Genomic DNA, 22,952 nt, shown 5'->3' with positions numbered 1-22,952 from the left:
CCACCTACCCCTGTCCCTGCCCCTGCCCCTGCCCCTTCTCAACAACCTATTCAGGCCTCTCTTGCACCTCCACAACCCTGACATCCCATGGTTACACGGTCGAAGAATGGTATTTTTAAACCCAAAGTATATTAAGTTTAGCTCACCCCTTCTTTGAAGCCAAAGTATTACAAAGAGGCTCTCATCATACCTCGTTGGATGCAAGCAATGGATGAAGAATATGGAGCTCTTATGCAAACCAAAACCTGAAGTTTGGCACCGCTGCCAGAAGGAAGAGAACCGATTGGGTGTCGATGGGTGTTTCAAGTTAAGTACAACTCGGATGGCTCTTTGCAGAAGTACAAAACCCGCTTAGTTGCTCAGGGCTTTAGCCAATGACCTAGGGTGGATTTTAAAGAGACTTTCAGCCCTATCATTCACCCCACATCAATTCGAATGGTGTTATCTCTTGCTGTCTCCAAAGGGTGGAATATTAGGCAATTGGATGTGAACAACGCCTTCCATAATGGTTGATGACAAGTCATCTTATGCTAGTTTTTCAAGAAATTTTTCACTTGTTTAATAGGTTTTATACACTTTCTTGAGTTACAAGTAAGCCATTTGGGTAGAAATTCATGTGTATTTGGATTCAATCAACCATGAGTAAATTGATGCATTTTCATGAGATTTTATGCTATAATTGCTTATATGTCAAGGATGAGAAGAAGTCTCATGATTTTAGCATAGCTTTGATGCATTTGTTGATTAATGACAGGTGACCAAAAGGCTTGGAGGAAGGTTGAAGAAAGGGGATATCAACAATGGAAATGAAGGCAGCAAAGCCACCCTGGGAAGAGCTCACGTTTGTGCCAACGTTTGCCTCAAACGTGAGGTCAAACGTTGGCTTAAGAAGAACCCTGGAGGAAGCCAACGTTTGCGCCAACGTTTGCCTCAAACTTGAAGTCAAACATTGGCTCAAAAATACACCCAGGAGAAGCCAACGTTTGCGCCAACGTTTGCCTCAAACTTGAGGTCAAACGTTGGCTCAATAACACACCCAGGAGGACTTAACGTTTGCGCCAACGTTTGCCTCAAACGTGAGGTCAAATGCTGGCTGAAAAATTACCCTGGAGAGAATCACGTTTGAGCTCACGTTTGACCTCAAACGTGAACTCAAATTAAACGTGAGTGACAGCAAAACTCTATTCTGCATAATTCTAATACAAGACGTTTGAGTCAACGTTTGTCTCAAACGTTGACTCAAACGTGAATGATCCTAAAGCCCATAATGTAACAGAGTTCTTCTCAAGACCAAGAGCAATCAACCGGGGCTATCTTCAACCCAATTCCATCAAGGCCAAGGCCCAAATTCAAGGCTTAATGATCAATAGAAGGAAGTGTATAAATAGAATCTAGTTTGATTTAGAAAGGACCGGAACTTTTACTTTGAAAGTTTTACCTCTTTTAGAATTTTTCATTCTGTAACTTTGATTTTGGATCTTGGAGAATTGGGAGGAGAATTGAGTTCTCTTCCTCTCTGGGTTTTCTGTTTTCTTTTCTGCAAAGCTTGCTTGAGTCTTGATAGTGAAGAGTTGAGGAAATTCTGTCTCAACCTCAACCTTGAGATCTCTTTGTTTCCTTTTCTTGCATAATTCAAGTTTCTTTACTGATTTCCATTTTTCATTTTGTTTGCAATTGTGTTCTTAGTTGGATCAAGGAAGGATTGAGATCTAGACTTGTTCTCTAGTCTCTTCTAACCATGAGATCTGTGATTTCTTTTAAACCATTGCAATTGATGTTACATTTTGCTTGTTGTTTGAATTTTCAAGCAATTGTTCTCTTCCGATTTGATTTGTTGCAATTTTAATTCATATTCCACTTCTCTGTTTAATGCCATTTTACTTTCTCTTGTCTAATTTCTACAATCCAAATTCCCAATTCCCTTTATAATTCAAGCAATTTACATTTCTTGCACTTTAAGCTTCAGTCATTTACATTTCTTGCAATCTAAGTTTCTGCAATTTACATTACTTGCACTTTAAGATTCAGCTCTTTTAATTATCTGCACTTTAAATTCTTGTCAATTATCTCTCTCCCTTTAATTTCATGCAATTTAGCTTCTGTTGGATATAAATCACTCAAATCAACTCTTGTTCGCTTGACTAAATCAACCACTAAACTAAAATTGCTCAATCCTTCAATCCCTGTGGGATCGACCTCACTCACGTGAGTTATTATTACTTGATGCGACCCGGTACACTTGCCGGTGAGTTTTGTGTTGGATCGTTTTTCACACATCAAGTTTTTGGTGCCGTTGCCGGGGATTGATTAGGTTGACAATGATAAAGTGAGTGGTGATCTAGATTAAGCAATTTTTCTTTATTTTTGAATAACACATTAACTGTTTGAATTTTTGCTTAAGCTAACTAGAACTTCACTTTAGCAATAGAGTGGAGTTTTCCTGGTTTTTCTGGTTCTGTGCGTTTCTTGTATTTTTGCTTGCTAAGTAAACGACAGAAGCAATTTTCTCCTATTGATCTTTCAAGCCTATTAACTGTTTGACATATTGTGTCAACTAATCCTCTAACCACATTTTGGCATGAGTATATTCAATCTTCATTTGGACTGTTTGTGATTGTGCAGATCATGGAGGAGAACCTACCGAATCTCAATCATTGTGGGAGTAGTGTCCTCACCCCAAATGATAATACAACCCATGAATTGAAGCATCCGCTCACCACCATGAACGAAGTTGCTCAATGGCTTGAAGCCTTCCCACAAGGAAGCATCACCAGATGGGAGGATCTAGTGAGTGAATTCCTAGCCAAGTTAAAACCACCCCAGGAAATTGGTAAGCTAGAGGCAGAAGTGCAACCATCCACACAAGAGAGGGGAGTGATGGAAATTGAAGGTGTAAGTGCAATCATGGCCCACAACAAGCAGATACACCAACAACTTCAGTAACAAATGGAGCTGATGGTCAGAAAAATCAATGAGCTGCGAACTGCTGTAGTAAATGCACACAACCTACCTCAACACTCACATAGTTGGAATCAATCTGAAAAAAATTTTGGAGCAAGTAACTATGAGCAACAAAGTCCTGAGCGATTACACTCTCCAAACAGTACCTCAAGCTTGTTCCAACACAAGTCTCAGGGTGATGTGTACAACCCACCCTGGAGGACTCATTCCAACTAGAGGAGGAGTGAGCACCAAAATCAAGGATCAAGGGACCTCAATTACAACAACTCCAACTTCACAAACCAGCACAAACACCACCTTACCACCAACAACCACTACACACCATCACAACACACATACTTCCAACCCTATCACACCTCACAATTCTCCCAAAATAACTTTCATCAACCATCCCATTTGATGCAACCACAACCAAATCCAAACTTCCAAAGAATCTCTAGTCTAGAGATAATGATGGAGAAATTCATAAAAATTCAAGAGATGGCAAGACAAGATCAGGAAGCAGCAAGGAAAGATCAAGCCATAATAAGTAGAGACCAAGAAGCCTCAATCAGAAAACTTGAGAGGCAAATGGAACAAATGGCTAAACACATTACAGAAATGGGAGAGAAAAGGGAAAATACCATCCCCAGAGTCATTGAAGATGACCCAAAAGACAACGAAAAAGCTGCTAGATGGGAGAAATAGAAAGCAATCATAGAGGAAAGTGAGAGGGCTATGGAAAAAGAAACAAAGGAAAGGAAGCCCATAGTGAAAGGAGAAAATCAAAGGCAACAAAATTTTCAACTTACATGATCAAAGAAAGAAGGATGTCAAGCTAATGACAATAAAGAAGTGCTTGTTGGGAGGCAACCCAACCTGAGGTAGTTCTCTTTCCATTCAATAAAAAGGCTAAGTAACTTTCTCTATATTGCAAGGAGTTAAGTTTGGTGTTGCACACCAAAACAATTTAAGGGAGAATGAAGAATGCTAAGTTTTGTGTTCCACCAAAAATCTCATTTAAAAACACATTCTCACCTTCTGCATAAATGGTTGCTAGCTCCAAGCAAGTAGAGACACTACTTAACCAATGTCTGTTTTATAGTTTTTAGTCTTATTACCTTTAGCAAAGAAAAAGAGTTCCACATATGGTCAATTTGATGCATGAGAACCATTGGCAAGGTACTAAGTTTGGTGTTTCCATACCAAAGTAAGTTCAAAAGCCCACAAATAATTCATGCATGCTAACCATTTTTCAAGTGCTTGGGGAACAAGCAACTTTCAATATCATTGCAGAGTATCATACAAGTTTTTGGAAGGATTAAGCGTCATCAACCAAAGAGATGAAAGAGGAATGTGAAGGCCAGCAATGATGATGATGAGGAGTAAAGCAAGTAAACTCCAAAAGGTTGTATTGTTAAGTGATTATTTTACATCAGACACTGCTATGATTGGAAGTGATATTGTATCCCTATCTGTCTGTCTGTCTAGTATAGTTTCTCTATAATTCAATAATTGAGATGCATGATTATTCACAACCCTATACTCTCCAAACTTGCTTGCACTCAATGTCTCAAAAAGGCATCACATGATAGTTCTTTGAAAAGAAGGGTTGAAGAATTAAACAGTTTTGAGGCAAGCAAAAGATTAGGAGAAGTGGTGGTTCTAGTTGTATGATTATGCATTAAGGTTGCATGCTTATGAAAACTTGCATGGGAGCTCATAGGCAGGACATAGAATTCAAAGAAGTATTGTGGAGATTCTCAAACATTTATTGATCCAAGAAGCAACAAACAAAAGAAAATAAAGAAAAAAAAAACAAAAACAAAAGAACATGGCCCAAAGTTCTGAGCATCAATTACTAGGCAAAAAAAAAAAAGGAAGAAACAAGAACTCAAAGAGTTATTATCCTAGTAAATGCTTGTGGTCGAATTGTGTCAAAGAGAGAGGCTTGAGCAAGTAAATCCTTAGGGGTACTTTATGATAAACCCATATTTTATGATATATTTTGTGCTTAATTTGAGTGATTTATTCAATCCTTCACCCACTTATTCATATTAATTGCATGGTTTTACTTTCCCTTCCTTATTATGTGATGTATGTGAAAAACATGTTTTCTATGCTTTAAAATTAATTATTTTAATTACCTTTATTTCCATTCGATGCCGTGATTAGTGTGTTGAGTATTCAGATCTTCTAAGGTAGGAATGACTTAAAGGATGGAAAAAGGAAACATACAAAAATGGAAGGAAAGCACAAAATGGAGTTTCTGAAGAAACTGGCATCCACGCGATCGCATGGGCGACGCGGACGCATGCCAAGCGCGAATCAACAGCGACGCGGTCGCATGACTGACGCGACCGCGCGCCTTAAGCAAAACATATATGACGCGGTCACATGACTGACGCGACCGCATGACAAGGAAAGCTCCGAATGACGCGACCGCGTGACCCACGCGGACGCGTGACAGAGGCCACACACCAGAAATTGCAGAAAACGCTTCCAGCAATTTCTGAAGCTCTTTTTGGCCCAAATCCAAGTCCAAAAGGCATAGACAAGAGGTTATAAAGTGTGGGAATGCATCCATTCAAGGGAGTTCATGAATTTAGTTACTTCTCATGTTTTAGATCTAGTTTTGAGAGAGGTTCTCTCCTCTCTCTCTCGTAGGATTTAGAACTTCTCCTAGTTTTAGGAGTAACTCTCAATCCCAGGTTCTTTATTTTTATTTATTCTTCCAATTTAGTTTATGAACTCTTCATGTTAGATTATAATTTCCCTTATTAATGTTATTTGAGGTATTTCAATTCATGATTGCTTTCTTTAATTTATGTTATTGTTGCTTTACATCCGAAGGCATTTTTATTCCAGCAAATTTACTTTTTCCTCTTTTGGTCTTGGTTAAGAAAGCAGTAACTCAGGAGTTATCTTATCTCAACATAATCGATAACTATTATCTTTGCTAATTGAACTGAGCTTCAATAATCCCAACCTTTTCTTAGGAAATAAATAGGATTCGAAGATCAAACTAATTAGTCCTTTGACTTTCCTTTACTTTAGTAAAGGTTGACTAAGTGGAATTAAGATTCAACTTTCATTGTTATTGATAAGAATAACTAAGTCTGGACTTCCAATTTCTCATACCTTGCCAAAAGTTTGCTTTGCAGTTATTTATTTATTTTAATTGCCATTTAATTTACCCGCCATTAAGTTACTTGTTCCTCATTCTTGAAACCCCAATTTACAATCTCCATAACCAATAATAAGAACATACTTTCCTGCAGTTCCTTGAGAAGACGACCCGAGGTTTAAATACTCGGTTATCAATTTTAAGGGGTTTGTTACTTGTGACAACCAAAACGTTTGTACGAAGGGATTTCTGTCGGTTTAGAGACTATATCTACAACGCGAATGTTTTTATGAAATTCTTTACTGGCAAAAATCTTAACATCACTTTAACACCTAATACCTTAAAACCAACTGGTTTAGGAGTATTGATTGAAAGCTTATTTAAAGAGCCGCTTTGAGACATGACACTTAGAGTCAATGCCAAAACACAGAAATTATAAGTTGCTTCAAGGTGATTACCTATAGAGAGATCTCCATGATATCATTTGGATGAAAGTCCTAGGACCTAAGACTTCCAAGATGTAGGAACTAGTAAGCACTGAAGCCCTTGCATGAGCATATAATTTAGAGTTCACCCCACTGTCACTTAATCACTTCACTCACAGGATAGTACAAGTTATTCTTCAATCCACTTCTAATTAAAAGAACCTTTGAGCATAATTCTTTTCTTGCTTGGGGACAAACAAGGTTTAAGTTTGGTGTTGTGATGACAACTCATCTTATGCTAGTTTTTCAAGCAATTTTTCACTTGTTTAATAGGTTTTATACACTTTCTTGAGTTACAAGTAAGCCATTTGGGTAGAAATTCATGTGTATTTGGATTCAATCAACCATGAGTAAATTGATGCATTTTCATGAGATTTTGTGCTATAATTGCTTATATGTCAAGGATGAGAAGAAGTCTCATGATTTTAGCATAGCTTTGATGCATTTGTTGATTGATGACATGTGACCAAAAGGCTTGGAGGAAGGTTGAAGAAAAGGGATAGCAGCAATGGAAATGAAGGCAGCAAAGCCACCCTGGGAAGAGCTCACGTTTGTGCTAACGTTTACCTCAAACGTGAGGTCAAACGTTGGCTTAAGAAGAACCCTGGAGGAAGCCAACGTTTGTGCCAACGTTTGCCTCAAACTTGAGGTCAAACGTTGGCTCAAAAATACACCCAGGAGAAGCCAACGTTTGCGCCAATGTTTGCCTTAAACTTGAGGTCAAACGTTGGCTCAAAAATACACCCAAGAGAAGCCAACGTTTGCGCCAACGTTTGCCTCAAACTTGAGGTCAAACATTGGCTCAATAACACACCCAAGAGGACTTAACGTTTGCGCCAACGTTTGCCTCAAACGTGAGGTCAAACGTTGGCTGCAAAATTACCCTGGAGAGAATCATGTTTGAGCTCACGTTTGACCTCAAACGTGAGTGACAGCAAAACTCTATTCTGCATAATTCTAATACAAGACGTTTGAGTCAACGTTTGCCTCAAACGTTGACTCAAACGTGAATGATCCTAAAGCCCATAATGTAACAGAGTTCTTCTCAAGACCAAGAGCAATCAACCGGGGCTATCTTCAACCCAATTCCATCAAGGCCAAGGCCCAAATTCAAGGCTTAATGATCAATAGAAGGAAGTGTATAAATAGAATCTAGTTTGATTTAGAAAGGACCGGAACTTTTACTTTGAAAGTTTTACCTCTTTTAGAATTTTTCATTCTGTAACTTTGATTTTGGATCTTGGAGAATTGGGAGGAGAATTGAGTTCTCTTCCTCTCTGGGTTTTCTGTTTTCTTTTCTGCAAAGCTTGCTTGAGTCTTGATAGTGAAGAGTTGAGGAAATTCTGTCTCAACCTCAACCTTGAGATCTCTTTGTTTCCTTTTCTTGCATAATTCAAGTTTCTTTACTGATTTCCATTTTTCATTTTGTTTGCAATTGTGTTCTTAGTTGGATCAAGGAAGGATTGAGATCTAGACTTGTTCTCTAGTCTCTTCTAACCATGAGATCTGTGATTTCTTTTAAACCATTGCAATTGATGTTACATTTTGCTTGTTGTTTGAATTTTCAAGCAATTGTTCTCTTCCGATTTGATTTGTTGCAATTTTGATTCATATTCCACTTCTCTGTTTAATGCCATTTTACTTTCTCTTGTCTAATTTCTACAATCCAAATTCCCAATTCCCTTTATAATTCAAGCAATTTACATTTCTTGCACTTTAAGCTTCAGTCATTTACATTTCTTGCAATCTAAGTTTCTGCAATTTACATTACTTGCACTTTAAGATTCAGCTCTTTTAATTCTCTGCACTTTAAATTCTTGTCAATTATCTCTCTCCCTTTAATTTCATGCAATTTAGCTTCTGTTGGATATAAATCACTCAAATCAACTCTTGTTCGCTTGACTAAATCAACCACTAAACTAAAATTGTTGAATCCTTCAATCCCTGTGGGATCGACCTCACTCACGTGACTTATTATTACTTGATGCGACCCGGTACACTTGCCGGTGAGTTTTGTGTTGGATCATTTTTCACACATCAATGGTGATCTCTTTGAGGAAGTTTATATGAAACAGCCCCCTGGTTACGAAGAAAATTCGACTTTAGTTTGCAAGCTATTCAAGTCCTCTGGTACACAAAGGTTTCTGGGGTACTGCAACAGCATGGGTTTACTACCACAAAGGCTGATACATCCCTGTTTACAAAACTCTCTACTGAACATTTGACTTATGTGCTCATATACGTTGATGACATCATTGTTACTGGCAGCTTAAATCAGTGTATCGATGAGGTAATTACTCAACTCAGCTCTCATTTTGCCTTGAAAGACATGGGAAACCTGCATTATTTTCTTGGATTAGAAGTAGCACACACTACTGATGGCAGTCTTCTGTTATCTCAAACTAAGTATGTCAATGACATCTTAAGGAAAGCCAATATGGTTGGCTGTAAGCCATATGCAACTCCAATCCCTTCCTTTCTAAAACTTAGCAAAACTGGCAGTCCTCCCTTCGGTGATACAGCCCTGTATCGTGCAGTTGTTGGGAGTCTTTAGTACCTAACAATCATGCGATCAGAGTTAGCTTATTGCATAAATCGAGTGTGTCAATTCATGCAGCAGCCCCTTGAAGCACATTGGAAGGTGGTTAAGCGCATTTTGCGGTACATCAGTGGCACTACTAGCTTTGGTTTGCGGATTCATCCGGCTAAAGAGCTCACTCTCACAGTTTATACCAATTTTGATTGGGGGTCTGATCCTGATGATCGAAAATCAACCAATGGTTATTGTGTATATTAATTTTTTGGTCTTCAAAGAAACACCATGTAGTTTGTCGGTCGAGCACAGATGCCGAATATCGGGGTGTGGTTGATGTAGTTGCAGAAGCAGTCTCCATTCAAAATTTGTTGCATGCTATTCATGCCCTAGTGACCAAACCGCCTATAATTTACTGTGATAATCTCAGTGCGGTTATGTTAGCTGCGAATCCAGTTTTGCACTTCAAATATAAACATGTTGGGTTAGACATTCATTTTGCTAGGAATTATGTCATGAAAGGTCGAGTTCAGGTTGTTCATGTCCCTACTGTGCAGCAGATCGCAAATACTTTCACGAAACCCATTTCTTCTTTCTTGTTCAGTGAATTTCGAAACAAACTCAGGATTGTTGACAAAACAACCCTTCGTTTAAGGGGGAATGAAGGAGATAAAGGAAGTTAGTTTATTGTTAGCTTATTGTTAGGATTACTAATAGTTTGTTAGTGAATTTGTTACAGTCCTAGTCAGCATTCTCTATAATTATACATTATGATGTAATCACAGTGGGTTTTCAATTTTGTTATCAATTCATTCCTAACACACTTTCAGAACTTTACTCTTTTCCTATTCTCTCTCTCTTTCTCTCTCTGGCCTGATACCTATAAATTGGATTTCAGATATAATCTCAGAATGATTTTTCTGTAAAATAATATCAAGAAAAAAATTAAATTAAATGCTTACTTGCGACTTTTTTCATTGTAAAATAATAAGAAGAAAAATAGTTTGAAAAGAAAGGGAGAACGAAAAATTACTTTGAAGTGAGACACGAACATTGAAAAAAATTGAATGCTTCTTGCCAAATTCTATTGGCAGCAATAAAATATATTTATATGGGTATAGAAAATCTATCTTTTGTAACAACTTAAAAAAGATAACATTAAATTTAACTATCTAAATATGTAGCGGATTTATATTTTTCCCAATTTGATGGCTAGAAGTTAGCAGGGACGGAGGCTCTAAAGATTCGGCGGAGCCCAAAATTTTAATTTTTGTTTAAAAAAAAATTGATGGAGATAACTCATCTTTTTTTTTATTATCTCATTTTTCTTCTAAAAAAATATTTTCTTAAAATTATAATAGATAAATATAATTCATTAATAATTTAGAGTAAGTCTAGCAAAAAAAGTTTAGATATTTTTGTATAGGTTAATAAGATATAGTTGTTCTAGTTTAATTTATTTAGAAAATAAAATATAAACTTTTATTTTTCTTTTAATGTCCTCCTCCATTTAAAGAATTTCTCACTTTTACTTTTGTGCAGTAATAACTTTTCTATTCCTCTCTTTTTTTATCTTTTTAATCTTTTTATCTTTTATTTTTTTATTTTTGTTTTTTTTTCTTACCGATTAAAAGAAAAGATTCTAATTCAACAACTTGTCTCTCATTTTTCTTTCACAAAAAAAATTTATTTTTACTCTCTTTTCTATTACAAGAGAACCATTAAACCAACAATTAAGACACATAGTCATACATGATAAAATAAGTAAAACATATCTTATTTCTTTTCTTGATTTAAATAAATTAATTTTATTTTTCTGTTAGTCTTGCTTAATTTTTTTATATATTTGGTTATTTACTTAATTTATTATTATTTGTTAAGTTTGTAATTATAAGTTAGTTTGTATATTCAGTTTTTTTGTTAATCGATTATGGGTAAAATACTAAATTAGTCATCTACGTTTGGACGTAATCCTGTTTTAGTCTTTAAAGTTTAAAATGTCCTATTTGAATCCAAAAAAGTTTCATTTAACTTCAATATAGTTCCACCGTGAGATCAAAGTTAAATAATTAACAGAATATCCTACGTGACAACAGTATAAGAACAAAATCAATAATCTGGAGAACAAGTACAAGCTCCAAAGGCACAAAATCAACCGTAGATACATCAATACATTTATTTATCATTTTTTTACAATTTAAATAAAATATTTTCTATAGAACTAAGGAGAATGATAAATAAATGTATTGATACATTCACGGTTGATTTTGTGCCTTTGGAGCTTGTATTTGTTCTCCAAATTATCGACTTTATTCTTGTACTGCTCTCATGTAATTATTTAACTTTGATCTTATGATAAACTAAATTGAAGTTAAATGAAATATTTTTGGATTCAAATAGGACACTTTAAACTTTAAGGAGCAAAACAGGATTATGCCCAAACGTAAGAGACCTATTTAGTACTTTACCCATCAATTATTTAATTATAATTTTGTATTATTGATACTACAATACTAGTATTTATTGTTCTGAATTTTAATATCTTATTTTAAATTGAAATATAATTTTTATATTTTATAAAGATTATAGATTGTAACTTGTACTTTTTGCTAAATACATTTTTTATTATACGAACTTATTTGGCCATTTGAATTATGGGTAAGTTCAAAACTATTGATACACTTCTTAAAATAAAATGATCAAGGGAATGAAGATACTTCTACTATTACTACTCTAACACTTGAGGGTCATCAAATTTTATTACTTCAAGTTCTCCATTGAATAGCTTAAAGCATCCACGACTTCTTCCTAATTAACTAGATGTTTTTCATTTAGAAAGAGATTATGGAATGCGACCAATGATTTAAAAGTTTCATCCAAATTAAAGAGATAAAATTCGTCGGGCTTATATTAAAGTTGGGCCAAATCAACCAATTCTTGATAACTATTCATTTTCTGGTGATAAAAATTATTGACACTTTCAAGCTTCATGGTTTAAATTATTTTCATCTTGGTTAGAATATTTTATAGAAGATGATGTCATATATTATTTTTTATGCTTTCTTTTTGCTAAGAAACATTCAATCAACACAAGTTCAATTGCTTTTATTGAGAATGGTTTCAGGAATTGGAAGAAAATAAATAATGAAAAAGAATGTGCTCTTCTGAATCACATTGGCAAAGGTCCCAACTCATTTTATCATAAGGGGCTAAAATCGTGTGATAATTTGATAAAAGGTTATGTTACGTGTACACCAAAATTAGCCACTAAAGTCAGCCACCAGTATAAAATACATGCTGGAATACAAATACACATTGAAAATAAATTAAACCACAGATGTATTTATACACAAATACATTGATGACTGATTTTAGTAACTGGTTTTGGTATACAAATAGCATTTCTCTTTGATAAAATAATCACAACATATTGACAGACTTCTTCATAAGCAAACATCAGAAGAGATTAAAAATAATCAAATTTGACTAGGAGCATCTATAGATTACATTAGATGGTTGACATTTGAAGATTGCGCTTACAAAAAACATGATAAAAGTCAAAGTTCAAACAATAGAGATAATTTTTTAGAAATGTTAAAACTTTTGGGATCTTACAATGAAAGAATGAAAAAGAATGTATTTGAAAAATGTTCAAAAAATTGCTAAGTATATTTCAATTGATGTCTAAAAAGAAGTTCTACATTTTCTTACTACTAAGGTGAGAAATTCAATTAGAGAATAGATTGGAGATGCCAAATTTTATATTATTGTTAATAAAGCTAGAGATAAATCTAAAAAAGAGCAAATGATCGTTGTTTTGAGATTTGTTATTCTAGATGAGTTTCTTAAAATGGGATTCTCTGATCTTGTGCATATCATTAATACTTGTGCGATAACTTTAAAGAAAGAATTAATTTTTGTTCTTTCTCATTATAATTTCCAAGTTAAAACTTGAAGTTCTTATTTGAGATTTCTTTTTTAAAAAGTAATTTGAATCTTTTTTTAACACTATTCTTTTGTTCACATGCATTCTCGTTAATCTTAACTTTATTTCATGCATTCACTTTATCTTCTTTGTGCATAATTAGTGGCAAAAATATCTCACAATTTCATTTTTTATTTTTATAGAATTATGGGTATCTAAATTCTATTTTAAGAATTTTATTAATTTTAGATTACTTGATTGTGATATCTTAAATAAAATAAGAATTCAATAATTTTTTTTAAAACTTGTAAGTTGAATACTTTCATGTTGTTAAAAATATGGGGTAAATGAAATTTTCAAAAGTAATTAATTCAATATCATAAAAAAGTTTGCATCAAATTGCTCCAGACAATCTGGCCACTATTTTAATTCGCAAGTTCCCGATCCATCTTACAATCCGTACCGAAAACATCCAGTACAACTTTTAAAGATTTTGTGAATTTACATATATTTATATATACTAACGCACTTTGTATGCTTTTATTTTTGGCTAAAATTTCCGCACCCCCATACCTATATCCCTACAACTTAGAACTATTTTATGTAACACCAATCCTAAATCAAACATGTTCTTGGTTATTTTTATAGTTTCTAACAGTAATAATCTTCTTTTGTGGTTTAGTAAGACAAGGTTCAAAACTGCATTCAACACAAATTCTTCAAAACATGGTGCCGAAACCATTTTTTGTTCCCAACTATTCTTCATTATCTTGTACTTCTTCTAGCTATGGTAGAAAGAGACCTGCAACAGCTATGGAAGAGAAGGAGGTTGTCCATGGAACCCAGAAGAACGCAAGTGAGTTTCATATAAGAACATTAAAACCAATGACTATTTTATAATTTGAATTCCTATACTATTAAATTCTTTTAATCTCTTGTAATATTTGCTTAACATGATTATATTTCTGGTTTTAGGCTATTTTTGAAGGGAGTTGAAAAATATGGTAAAGGAAAGTGGAAAAGAATATCTCGCGAGTTTGTACCGTCGAAGACTCCAAAGCAAGTTGCCAGCCATGCTCAAAAGTACTTTTTAAAACAAGAAGAATCTGAAGAGAACACTAATAAAAGAAGGTGCAATAATATCCATGATATGAATAATGCTTCCAATGTTGGAGAAACTGAACCATTGACCATTAGGGAGCCACAACTGCAACATGGTACCATTGATCAGCACAATGATGTAGAGCCAATAATAAGTTTGGGGAGTGCCAACAATAATCAATTTGAGGTCATTCCGAATTCTGGTAATTTGCATAGCGATGATCCTTATGAATGTGATCAGTGTTTCCGTGAGGCTTTAGATAGCTTAGTTGCTCAGGGTGTGACCTTTGACGGTAATTCTTGGTGCATACCACCCCATACAATAATTCCGAGGATTCTTTTATAAAGAGACACACTACCAACTGTTCGTATACCATTAGTTCTAAAACGTAGGAATTATGATTAGTCTATATTTATCTTATCTTAGTAGGATAAAACTAATTTTTCACTTTTCAGCATAGTTTACTCTACTCCTCTGCCAAATTTGCTTTTAAGTCGATAGTTGTAAGGAATTTTGGATAGAATGTCAAATGAGAATCTTATTATATCTATTCTTGTATAAGAGAATTCTTTTGTTGATTATTAATTAATAATAGTTTTTACCCATGTTCATTTGACTTGATATTTAAGCTTGTTTAATATAGAACGCGCTCCATAGTAAGGAGTTTTCATGTAAACTAGTAAATTAAGGATATTGTATTTGATATTTAAGCTTGTACAATGTGAAGACAATTTTGAACACATTAGTTTTACATTAAAATTGTTTTCTTAATTGCAAGTTAAACTCTGCTAAGCATCATAAGAAAGTTAAGGTACTAATTCCATATGTTTATATTAATATCTAATTTCCACTATTTTTTCCAAAATCACTGTCACTAAACATTCCAAACAAAAAGACAAATGTTTAATATTAAATAGAAAAAAGTTCAAAAGTTCTCTTTAAGAAATATTATCTAACTAAAGAAGTAAAGACTTTTTTCTAAGAATTTAGATTTAGGTAAATTCGACCTCTATTGTTTCATCAAAGACGTGTCCTCCGAATCAGAGAGAGACTGAGATTCACTTGGGAAACCTGTCTTGAACCTACGATCTTGTTATATACATTCAGAATTTCAGACAATGAAGCAAATGATTCAATATAACATTTATAGTCTCCCAATTTGTTCAATCAAAGGTGTCAACAATGGCACAGAATAGAGAAAATAACAGTTGCATCTTTCAAGAAAAAGGATTATACACGTGTGGTAGAATCCAGAGGTACAACAGAATCTGGAAAATCAGATCTCTGTCCTGCAAGAGAGAAATATGCAAGAATGTGTGCCGGATGCTCAACAGCTACAGGGCCTCGAGATTCATCATTGGCGATCACACGCCTCGAAGGAATCAACTCAATATTCCAAAAGGGGCGAGCCATAGCCACAAGATCACCTCTGGAAGTAGATTGCCCACATCCTTGCACCCACAAGTACCTAAGCGAAGCCAGTTGCGTCGCAGCAGCAGCTAGTGCACGCTCGCTGAAATGATAACAACCTCTCATTTCAAGTTTCTGAAGATTAGGACATCCCTTAGAGAATTCCAAAAGCCCTGCATCAGACTCCCCAAGGTAACCAAGCAGCATCCACCTAACATTTTGGCTGTATTTCCCAATATAGCCAAGACCCTTGTCGGTCAAGCCCCCAGGACGCAGATATAGTGCAAATCTTATAAGCTTGTCGCAACCCATGAGTAAAGCCCTTACTCCATTGTCAAGTGGCAAATCAGTTATTTTTTCACGGTGATCAAGCAAGACAAGCCGAAAATCATAGAGATTTTTGCAGTGAGTACCGATGTGTTCGAGACAGGCATTCGTCATGTCAGATACATAAACAGCCAAATATTCTAGTTCTGGACATCCCTGTGACAAAGCAATTAATCCTTTATGGGTAACACTAGTACCAACTTCATCACTGTCTCGTTCAATCCTAAGCCTTTTAAACCTCTTACAACAGCGAGCAAGAACTTCCAATCCTCTATCTCCAATCACATTCCTCGACTGTCCATGGGGAAATATAATATTAAAAATACAATTCTGGCCATCCAAAATAAACTATTTTGTCTCAAGATGTTGTTATGAATAAACAGTTAAACACCCAAATTGGTCCATAAGGAATTTTAAATCCTGACGCTTTGGTCCCCAATAAGTTTTTATTTCCTCAAGAATTACTCTTGTTGAACAAATTGGTCCCTTCGTTGTTTTGGAAATGACTAATTTGTCTTATAATGATAATTTTTGGGACCTAATTGTCTTAGGATTAAATTTGTTAGAGAATTATTTGTCCACATGCATATAAAAAACTTGATTGAAAGTGATGGAGAGACTAACCTGTCTGATCTGAAATTATTTGGGGACCAAATTGGGTATTTACTCGTGTTGTTATCGACTTAAAATTATTTTCTTTTTCGGAGTTTCTACATTTCCCTTTATGCTTGATCAAAGAAGTTCAATTCAAAACAATATATGCAAACATCAACCCAGTAGAGAAGTAGACAGGTAAATTAAGATATCTCAAATGGCAAGATCTCTGGAACTTACCTCAAGGACCTCCAAATTGGGGCACCTCTCGATTAACATACAATGATCCTCGGAATCCAAAAATGAATAAAGCAGATCCAATTTTGTAAGCCCAGATGCACAACTGAACACCACCGGCAACTCATTCCCTCCGATATATGTCAAACCCAATCGGTGTAATTTTTCTGGTAACACAACAGCATTGTACTTATCCGGTTCGCAGTTGTAGGAACCTCCACTAAATTCTTCTAGAGCAGAGGCATAGCAAAAGAAGTTCACAAGATCCAAGACTTCAGAATCAGTAATTTTCACAGAGACTAAGTTAGGACAATTTTTGGCTATAAGTTCCAGGTCCTGAAATTTGACAGCAGCAATGTCTGTCAAGTAAAAATTCAGCGTCTCAAGTACAGTATTGTTCAAAGCAAGCTCATGCAGCCATTCACAATCTTTCTCAACAATTGTGCTTTCCTCCAAAAACAAGACTCTTAAATTCCTGCAAATTTCGAATTTCACATTCAGAGCTGCACAATAACTATGTTGGCATGAATTCAATTATTATTATCGCATCAGGTTTAAGAAACGGATCAGTACATTCAGCATACTCCAAACATCAGTCAACTAAAAATTGCTATCAGTTTGAAACAGGAAGACTAGGTTAAATCTTCCCATCACTCGGCATTTTGCCTAATTATCAGAAAAAAAAATTAAAAAAAAATCTTGGATATTGGTCTAAAATGAAATAAGGCAGAATTTATCATTCCAAGGGTATGAAACAAAAGCCTCCTACCGAGTAAACAGCCATTTTGCATCCTGGAATATTACGATTTTGACAAAATTGACCCCAAAAGATGCAAATGAGAAAATGACCAAAGATATTCTCTATTTGATAAAATGAACCAAACTTATACAAGTAAATTAACTAAACGTTTGGTTCAATTTGACAGACGCAACATATCTTTGGAAATCATTTTGTCATGTACATCTTTTGAAATTTAATTTGTCAAAAATTGTAATCTTTTAGGGTCAAAATGGTTATTAACTCCTGCCAAACAATTGGAATAGCAGAGTGATAGTACAAGCACAACGGACTGGGAAAATAAATGAGAATTTCTAATTTAACCGTTGAAAATTCGCAAAGTGAAGTACCGAATTTAGTTATGAAAGATCATACCATGACAAATTTAACTATAAAAGAACAAAAATTTCCCTGGTATACCAAAAGGCTTGATTCGTTCGTCAAATCTACGCAAAAATTATAAAAATTTTGAAGCGAACATTATCTTTTGTTAATAATTTTCGTTATATTTGAATTTCCTTCTTCTTCTACGGATAATTTTGTACTTTACTCAAGAAAACCTAAAAGATAAAATAAAATAATAAAATTAGGGCATGCTCAGTTTACAGGTCCCAAAATAGAAATATGATTCCAACGTTCCAACTTCGAACGAGAGTCAAAATAGAAAAAGAAAAAACGACTTATGCTTTAAATGATTGAAAACTTAGTCTTTTCTATTTTAGGAAAAAAAGAAACAAAAATGAAAAAAAAAAAAGGAATAGTGCAGAGTTCAGAGCATACCTGCAAAACCTAGTAACAAAGAGAAGGCCATCAGTGGAGAAACCAGAACACTTATCAAGCTTCAAAGCCTCAAGCACGTGACCACGTGACCTCGCAAGAAGCTCAAGATCCGAATCCCTAACAATCATTCGCCGGAAATGAACGCTCTTCAGAAACTCGAAACCCTCCGAGATTTCCCTCACCCAAGGTGTCACGTGACCACCCCAATCCTCCGGTATGAGGTTGAACATCGCCGCCCTCGGCTTCCCCTTCAGCTTCAGGGACTCCAGCCGCGGGAACCGCCCCCTAAGGCGCTCCGGAGTGGTGGTGTAGCAGAAGGCGACGGTGACGTGCTTGCGTGTGAGGGAATCGAGCTTGTGCCATCGACGGCAGACAAGGGAGACGGCGCTGCGGTCTTTGGGGTCGTCGATGTAGCGAATGACGCATTCCATGGCAGCGTCGATGTGGCAGGTCTTGGGTCTCGCTCCGGATCTGACCAAACTATCAGCCATGGGGTTCAGGTGAGAGTGAGAGCATGGAGCCTATGGAATCTTTTGTACGGTCCCATCTTCTTTGCTGTGTAATATTCTCATGTATATAGCGGAGCCTATGAAAATAAAATCTATCCTATTACATATAAAAATCGATTTTCTGCACTTATTAACATGGAGCTGACGTGGTATGTTTCTTTGTTTTTTGATTTATTTCTTTTAACTCATTAAATACAAGTTATTACAACAAACTAATTATATCAACTAATTGATTTAATTAGATATTTAAATATTATATAATTTATTATAATTTATATTATTTCGATTTGGTAATATTTCTTAATTCATTTATTTTAATATTTTATTAGTATTTTTTAATTTAATTCTTTTAATTTATTAAGTCAAATTTATTGTGTGTACTAATTAATTAATTTGATTAATTTATTTGTCATTAAATAATAAATTTATGAATAAAATAGATAACTAAGATATTTTTAACTAATAATTAAATCATCAAATAATATATATTAAACTAAATTCAAATCATATGAATTAAAAACTAAATTAAAATAAGATAATTTATTACTTATTCAAGTTGAGTGCAATAAATACAAATTAATTTTGTTAGATAATCATAGTTGTCTGATCTACTATATAGATGGTCACACAAATTATAAGAATCATAATTTTTATTACTTTTACTATTTCAACTCTTCTTTTCTTTTTTTTTAATGTATAATTTCTTTTATGTATAAATATATTTCAACTCTTCTGATGAGTGTTTTATTGATTGTTTGTTTGATGAATATATCTCAATTTAGACATTCTACTAATGTGGATGGAAATTGACCTGTAGCAATTCAAAGTGGCCCATGTATTTTTTTATAGTATTAGATAGAAGAATATTTGTTAAAATGAATATACCCATTGTAATGAAATTTTTTTTCAATTGTTATATTTTTATGTTAGTCGTGTAAATTCTTTGAAGGCACAAGATAATAAAATAGGTTGACTTTAATATCATTAGAAGCTAAATTTAATGGTTCAAACAAGCACCACTAATTATATTTAAAAAGTAATTTGTAATAATAATGTGATTTACATATTAATTTTTTTGAGTAAATTCATTTCAAAATGTAGAAATTAGAGTCAATTACGCTAAAATTTGAAAGGTAATATAGAATTTGACAACAAAGTTAACACTCGTTAAGAAAATAAATTTATTTATGGCTATTTTCTAATTATAAATAATAACAAGACTTATGAAAAAATATTAATGTCATCATTCTTATTAATTAAATCATAATATTAGGTAGTTGATAGTTTTATAGGCATAAATTATTAAGTAATTACGTAAAAATTAGCAACGAACAAGCAATAAGAATTTAGAAAAAATATATTATATAATACCAATTTCATAATTAAAATATGTCTCATATCATATTCTCATATATTCTATTTATTATATATTTTATTATATAAAAATCAGATTTCTCCACTTAATAATGGAGTTGACGTGACATGTAGGGGTGTGCATGGCCCGGCCCGGCCCGAAGGCCCGGCCCGGTCCCGAACACTTTAGGGGCTAATTTGGTGTGATTTCATCGGGTCTAGGGCCGGGTAAGGGTCTCAAAAATAGACCCGGTCATTATTTTGGATCGGGTCCGGGCCATAGCTCGGGTCACCCGAAATCGGCCCGGTGGCCCGGCCACTATACACAATAAATATTTTGTATTATTAGTGATGGATGATGGCTATTATTATGTAGAATTTAAGTATTGTAAACCTTAATATTTTGTGTTATTAGTCATTATATATAAGACTATAAGTTAATGTTTTATATTTAAAATGCATAAGACTTTAGACTAATGCATAATATTGTGTTATTTGTATTTATTTAAATATTTGGTGTTATTAGGCAATATTAATATTATTGATTATGGTTATGCTTTAATTTTAGAGAAGAGTTGGTTCTTGTTATATTTTTCTAAGTGAATTTTACCATGTCAAATAATGGTTGGAGTCTTGCAAATTTGGATATTTTTACATGCTAACTTACAAGAAGGTATCAAGGTAATATAATGTTAACGGCCCGGTTTTCACCCGATATAGTTGTGGCCCGAAAGGGTATAGGTTTCATCGGGTCTAGGGTCGGGTTCGGGTCTCATAAATGGGCCCGGTACATATTTCGGGCCGGGTCTGGGTCACATCAAACCCGGTTTCACCCGACCCATGCACACCCCTAGTGACATGCATGCTTACGAGAGTGTTTAGCGATTTGTTTCTTTTAACTCATTAAATACAATTTATTATGATAAATCAACTATATCAACTAATTGATTTCGTAGCATTTTTAATTTATTTCTTTTAATGTTTTGTTAGTATTTTTTAATTTATTTTTTTAATTTATTAAATCAAATTAATTATACTAATTATGCATAAAATAGGTTTTCAATATATTTTTTACTAATAATTAAATCAAATCAAATCATATCATATATATTGAGCTAAATTTAAATAATGTGAATTAAGGACTAAAATAAAATAAGATTATTTTTTACTTATTAAAATTAAATGCAATAAATAAAATTAATTTTATTAGATAATCATAGTCTTTTGATCTTTTATATATATATATATATAGCCACACAAAATTATAAAAATCATTATTTTTATCACTTTTTCTATTTCAATTTTTTTTATGTATAAATATACTCAAAATGAGAAGGTATAGATGAGTGTTTCATTAATTGTTTGTTTGACAAATATTATAGTCTGAAAATGTCTCAATTTAGGCATTCTACCGCTGTCGATGAAAGTTGAACCTGTAGTAATTCAGGGTGATCATGATATTTTTATAGTATTATATAAAAAAATATATTTTAAAATAATATACCCATTGTAATTAATTTTCTTTGTCAATCTGTTATCTTTTACCTAACAAACAATATTAATGTTAAATATATCATTTTCATCAGAAGCCATACATAATTGATTGATAATTCTATATATAAAAATACTCATGTGGTAACTAAATACCATATTGTTATCTCGCTAAAGTTAATTCTCCTATAATTATGCGAATGTGATTTTTCTATGATTATGCGAATGTATAGCACTATCAGATGAAATTGATTGGATTACATTTATGTCCAACGAGGTAGGTGATCTTTTAAGCCTAATCACGATCAGAGTTAAGGAAGGATTGAAAAATGCTAACAATACAAATACTTTTTATTTTTAATACCCAATAATAAATATATAAATTAAAATTAATATTGTTCCGTACAAAATCATAAAATGTATAGCATACTCAAAACATATCCAATCCGTATTAACTGTCATTGTTTATTAGTTACATTATGACAAATCTAGTTATTAAAAAAGATTAAAATTAACTTAAATATACACAATATTATTTTATACTTTTTTATTTTCTTTATTATCATAAAAAGTCATACATATTATAAGAGAACCTCATCTTTTTACTAACGGTCCTTCCATTCAATGGTTTCTATTAAAAAAAAAAAAAGACATAATAATATTGTGTTTGGCAAGAATATATGGGATTTTGAAAAGTTGAAGCATAGGTTTAGTCCTTAATATATTCGTAGATGAAGTGCAGAGTAGATAAAAAGATAGCTAATAAAAAAGAATAAATTACCATTTGTATCCATGAAAGATACAAACGCTGACAAATGTATCCATATAAGAATAAAACGACAATTGTACTCACGGAAGATAGCTTCCGTGTGCTAAGAATACCCTAACGGACCAATTGTGTAACCAACGTTTGGGTACTCTTGGCACACGGAAGTCATCTTCCGTGGTTATAATTGTCGTTTTATTCTTATATGGGTACATTTGTCAGCATCTGTATCTTTTATGGGTACAAATGGTAATTTATTCAATAAAAAAATAAATGATTAAAACTTTCTCAATACTAACCGTCGTAGTGCATGACAGATGTTCTATAATTTTTTTGGATTTGATTGTTTCTTTATTCTTATATGTTGTTCTATTTAATTTATGCTAAAAAGACTTGTAATAATCATCTTATTGTGGTAGTGTAAAAATTGTAAGTATTATATTTACTTTGTATGCTCTTAAATCTCATGTCCTTGATGGATATTTGTAACTGAGTAATTATTAAAAGAAATAATTGGTTTAATATCTATTTTATATTCTATTTAAATTATAATAATGAGTAAATATTTTTTTAAAATAAATAATGCGATTTTTCA

The 22,952-nt window shown here is 33.5% G+C and overlaps 2 protein-coding genes across 2 annotated transcripts; one reads left to right on the top strand and one right to left on the bottom strand.

Moving 5' to 3' along the window:
- The first annotated feature begins 9,163 nt into the window (after positions 1–9,163).
- LOC112785797 (transcription factor KUA1-like) lies at positions 9,164–15,308 on the top strand. Its single transcript, XM_025829228.1, has 4 exons — positions 9,164–9,340; positions 13,805–13,866; positions 13,986–14,404; positions 15,220–15,308. Exons 1-4 carry the CDS (start codon positions 9,164–9,166, stop codon positions 15,306–15,308), a joined length of 747 nt encoding a protein of 248 aa, XP_025685013.1.
- On the bottom strand, positions 15,222–18,853 carry LOC112782633 (coronatine-insensitive protein 1). The gene is made up of 3 exons (XM_025825112.3): positions 18,239–18,853; positions 16,684–17,155; positions 15,222–16,143 (listed from the first exon to the last, which is right to left on the bottom strand). Exons 1-3 carry the CDS (start codon positions 18,727–18,729, stop codon positions 15,343–15,345), a joined length of 1,764 nt encoding a protein of 587 aa, XP_025680897.1. The 5' UTR covers positions 18,730–18,853; the 3' UTR covers positions 15,222–15,342.
- Between the last annotated feature and the right edge of the window lie 4,099 nt (positions 18,854–22,952).

This window comes from Arachis hypogaea, chromosome 20 (genome assembly GCF_003086295.3).
Source record: "Arachis hypogaea cultivar Tifrunner chromosome 20, arahy.Tifrunner.gnm2.J5K5, whole genome shotgun sequence".
Lineage (NCBI taxonomy): Eukaryota > Viridiplantae > Streptophyta > Magnoliopsida > Fabales > Fabaceae > Arachis > Arachis hypogaea.
The sequence above is the reverse complement of the archived record's forward strand: the minus strand, read 5'-3'. Positions and strand labels throughout refer to the sequence as shown.

Excerpts from the sequence above, each read along its gene's own strand:
- LOC112785797 (XM_025829228.1), top strand. The coding sequence starts at position 9,164 with ATGCAGCAGCCCCTTGAAGCACATTGGAAGGTGGTTAAGCGCATTTTG. Across the intron at positions 9,341-13,804 it reads AATCAACCAATGGTTATTGT|AAAGAGACCTGCAACAGCTA; the intron begins GTATATTAATTT and ends TAGCTATGGTAG. Across the intron at positions 13,867-13,985 it reads TGGAACCCAGAAGAACGCAA|GCTATTTTTGAAGGGAGTTG; the intron begins GTGAGTTTCATA and ends TTCTGGTTTTAG.
- LOC112782633 (XM_025825112.3), bottom strand. The coding sequence starts at position 18,729 with ATGGCTGATAGTTTGGTCAGATCCGGAGCGAGACCCAAGACCTGCCAC. Across the intron at positions 17,156-18,238 it reads TTTGTTACTAGGTTTTGCAG|GAATTTAAGAGTCTTGTTTT; the intron begins GTATGCTCTGAA and ends CGAAATTTGCAG. Across the intron at positions 16,144-16,683 it reads CCAATTTGGAGGTCCTTGAG|TCGAGGAATGTGATTGGAGA; the intron begins GTAAGTTCCAGA and ends CCCCATGGACAG.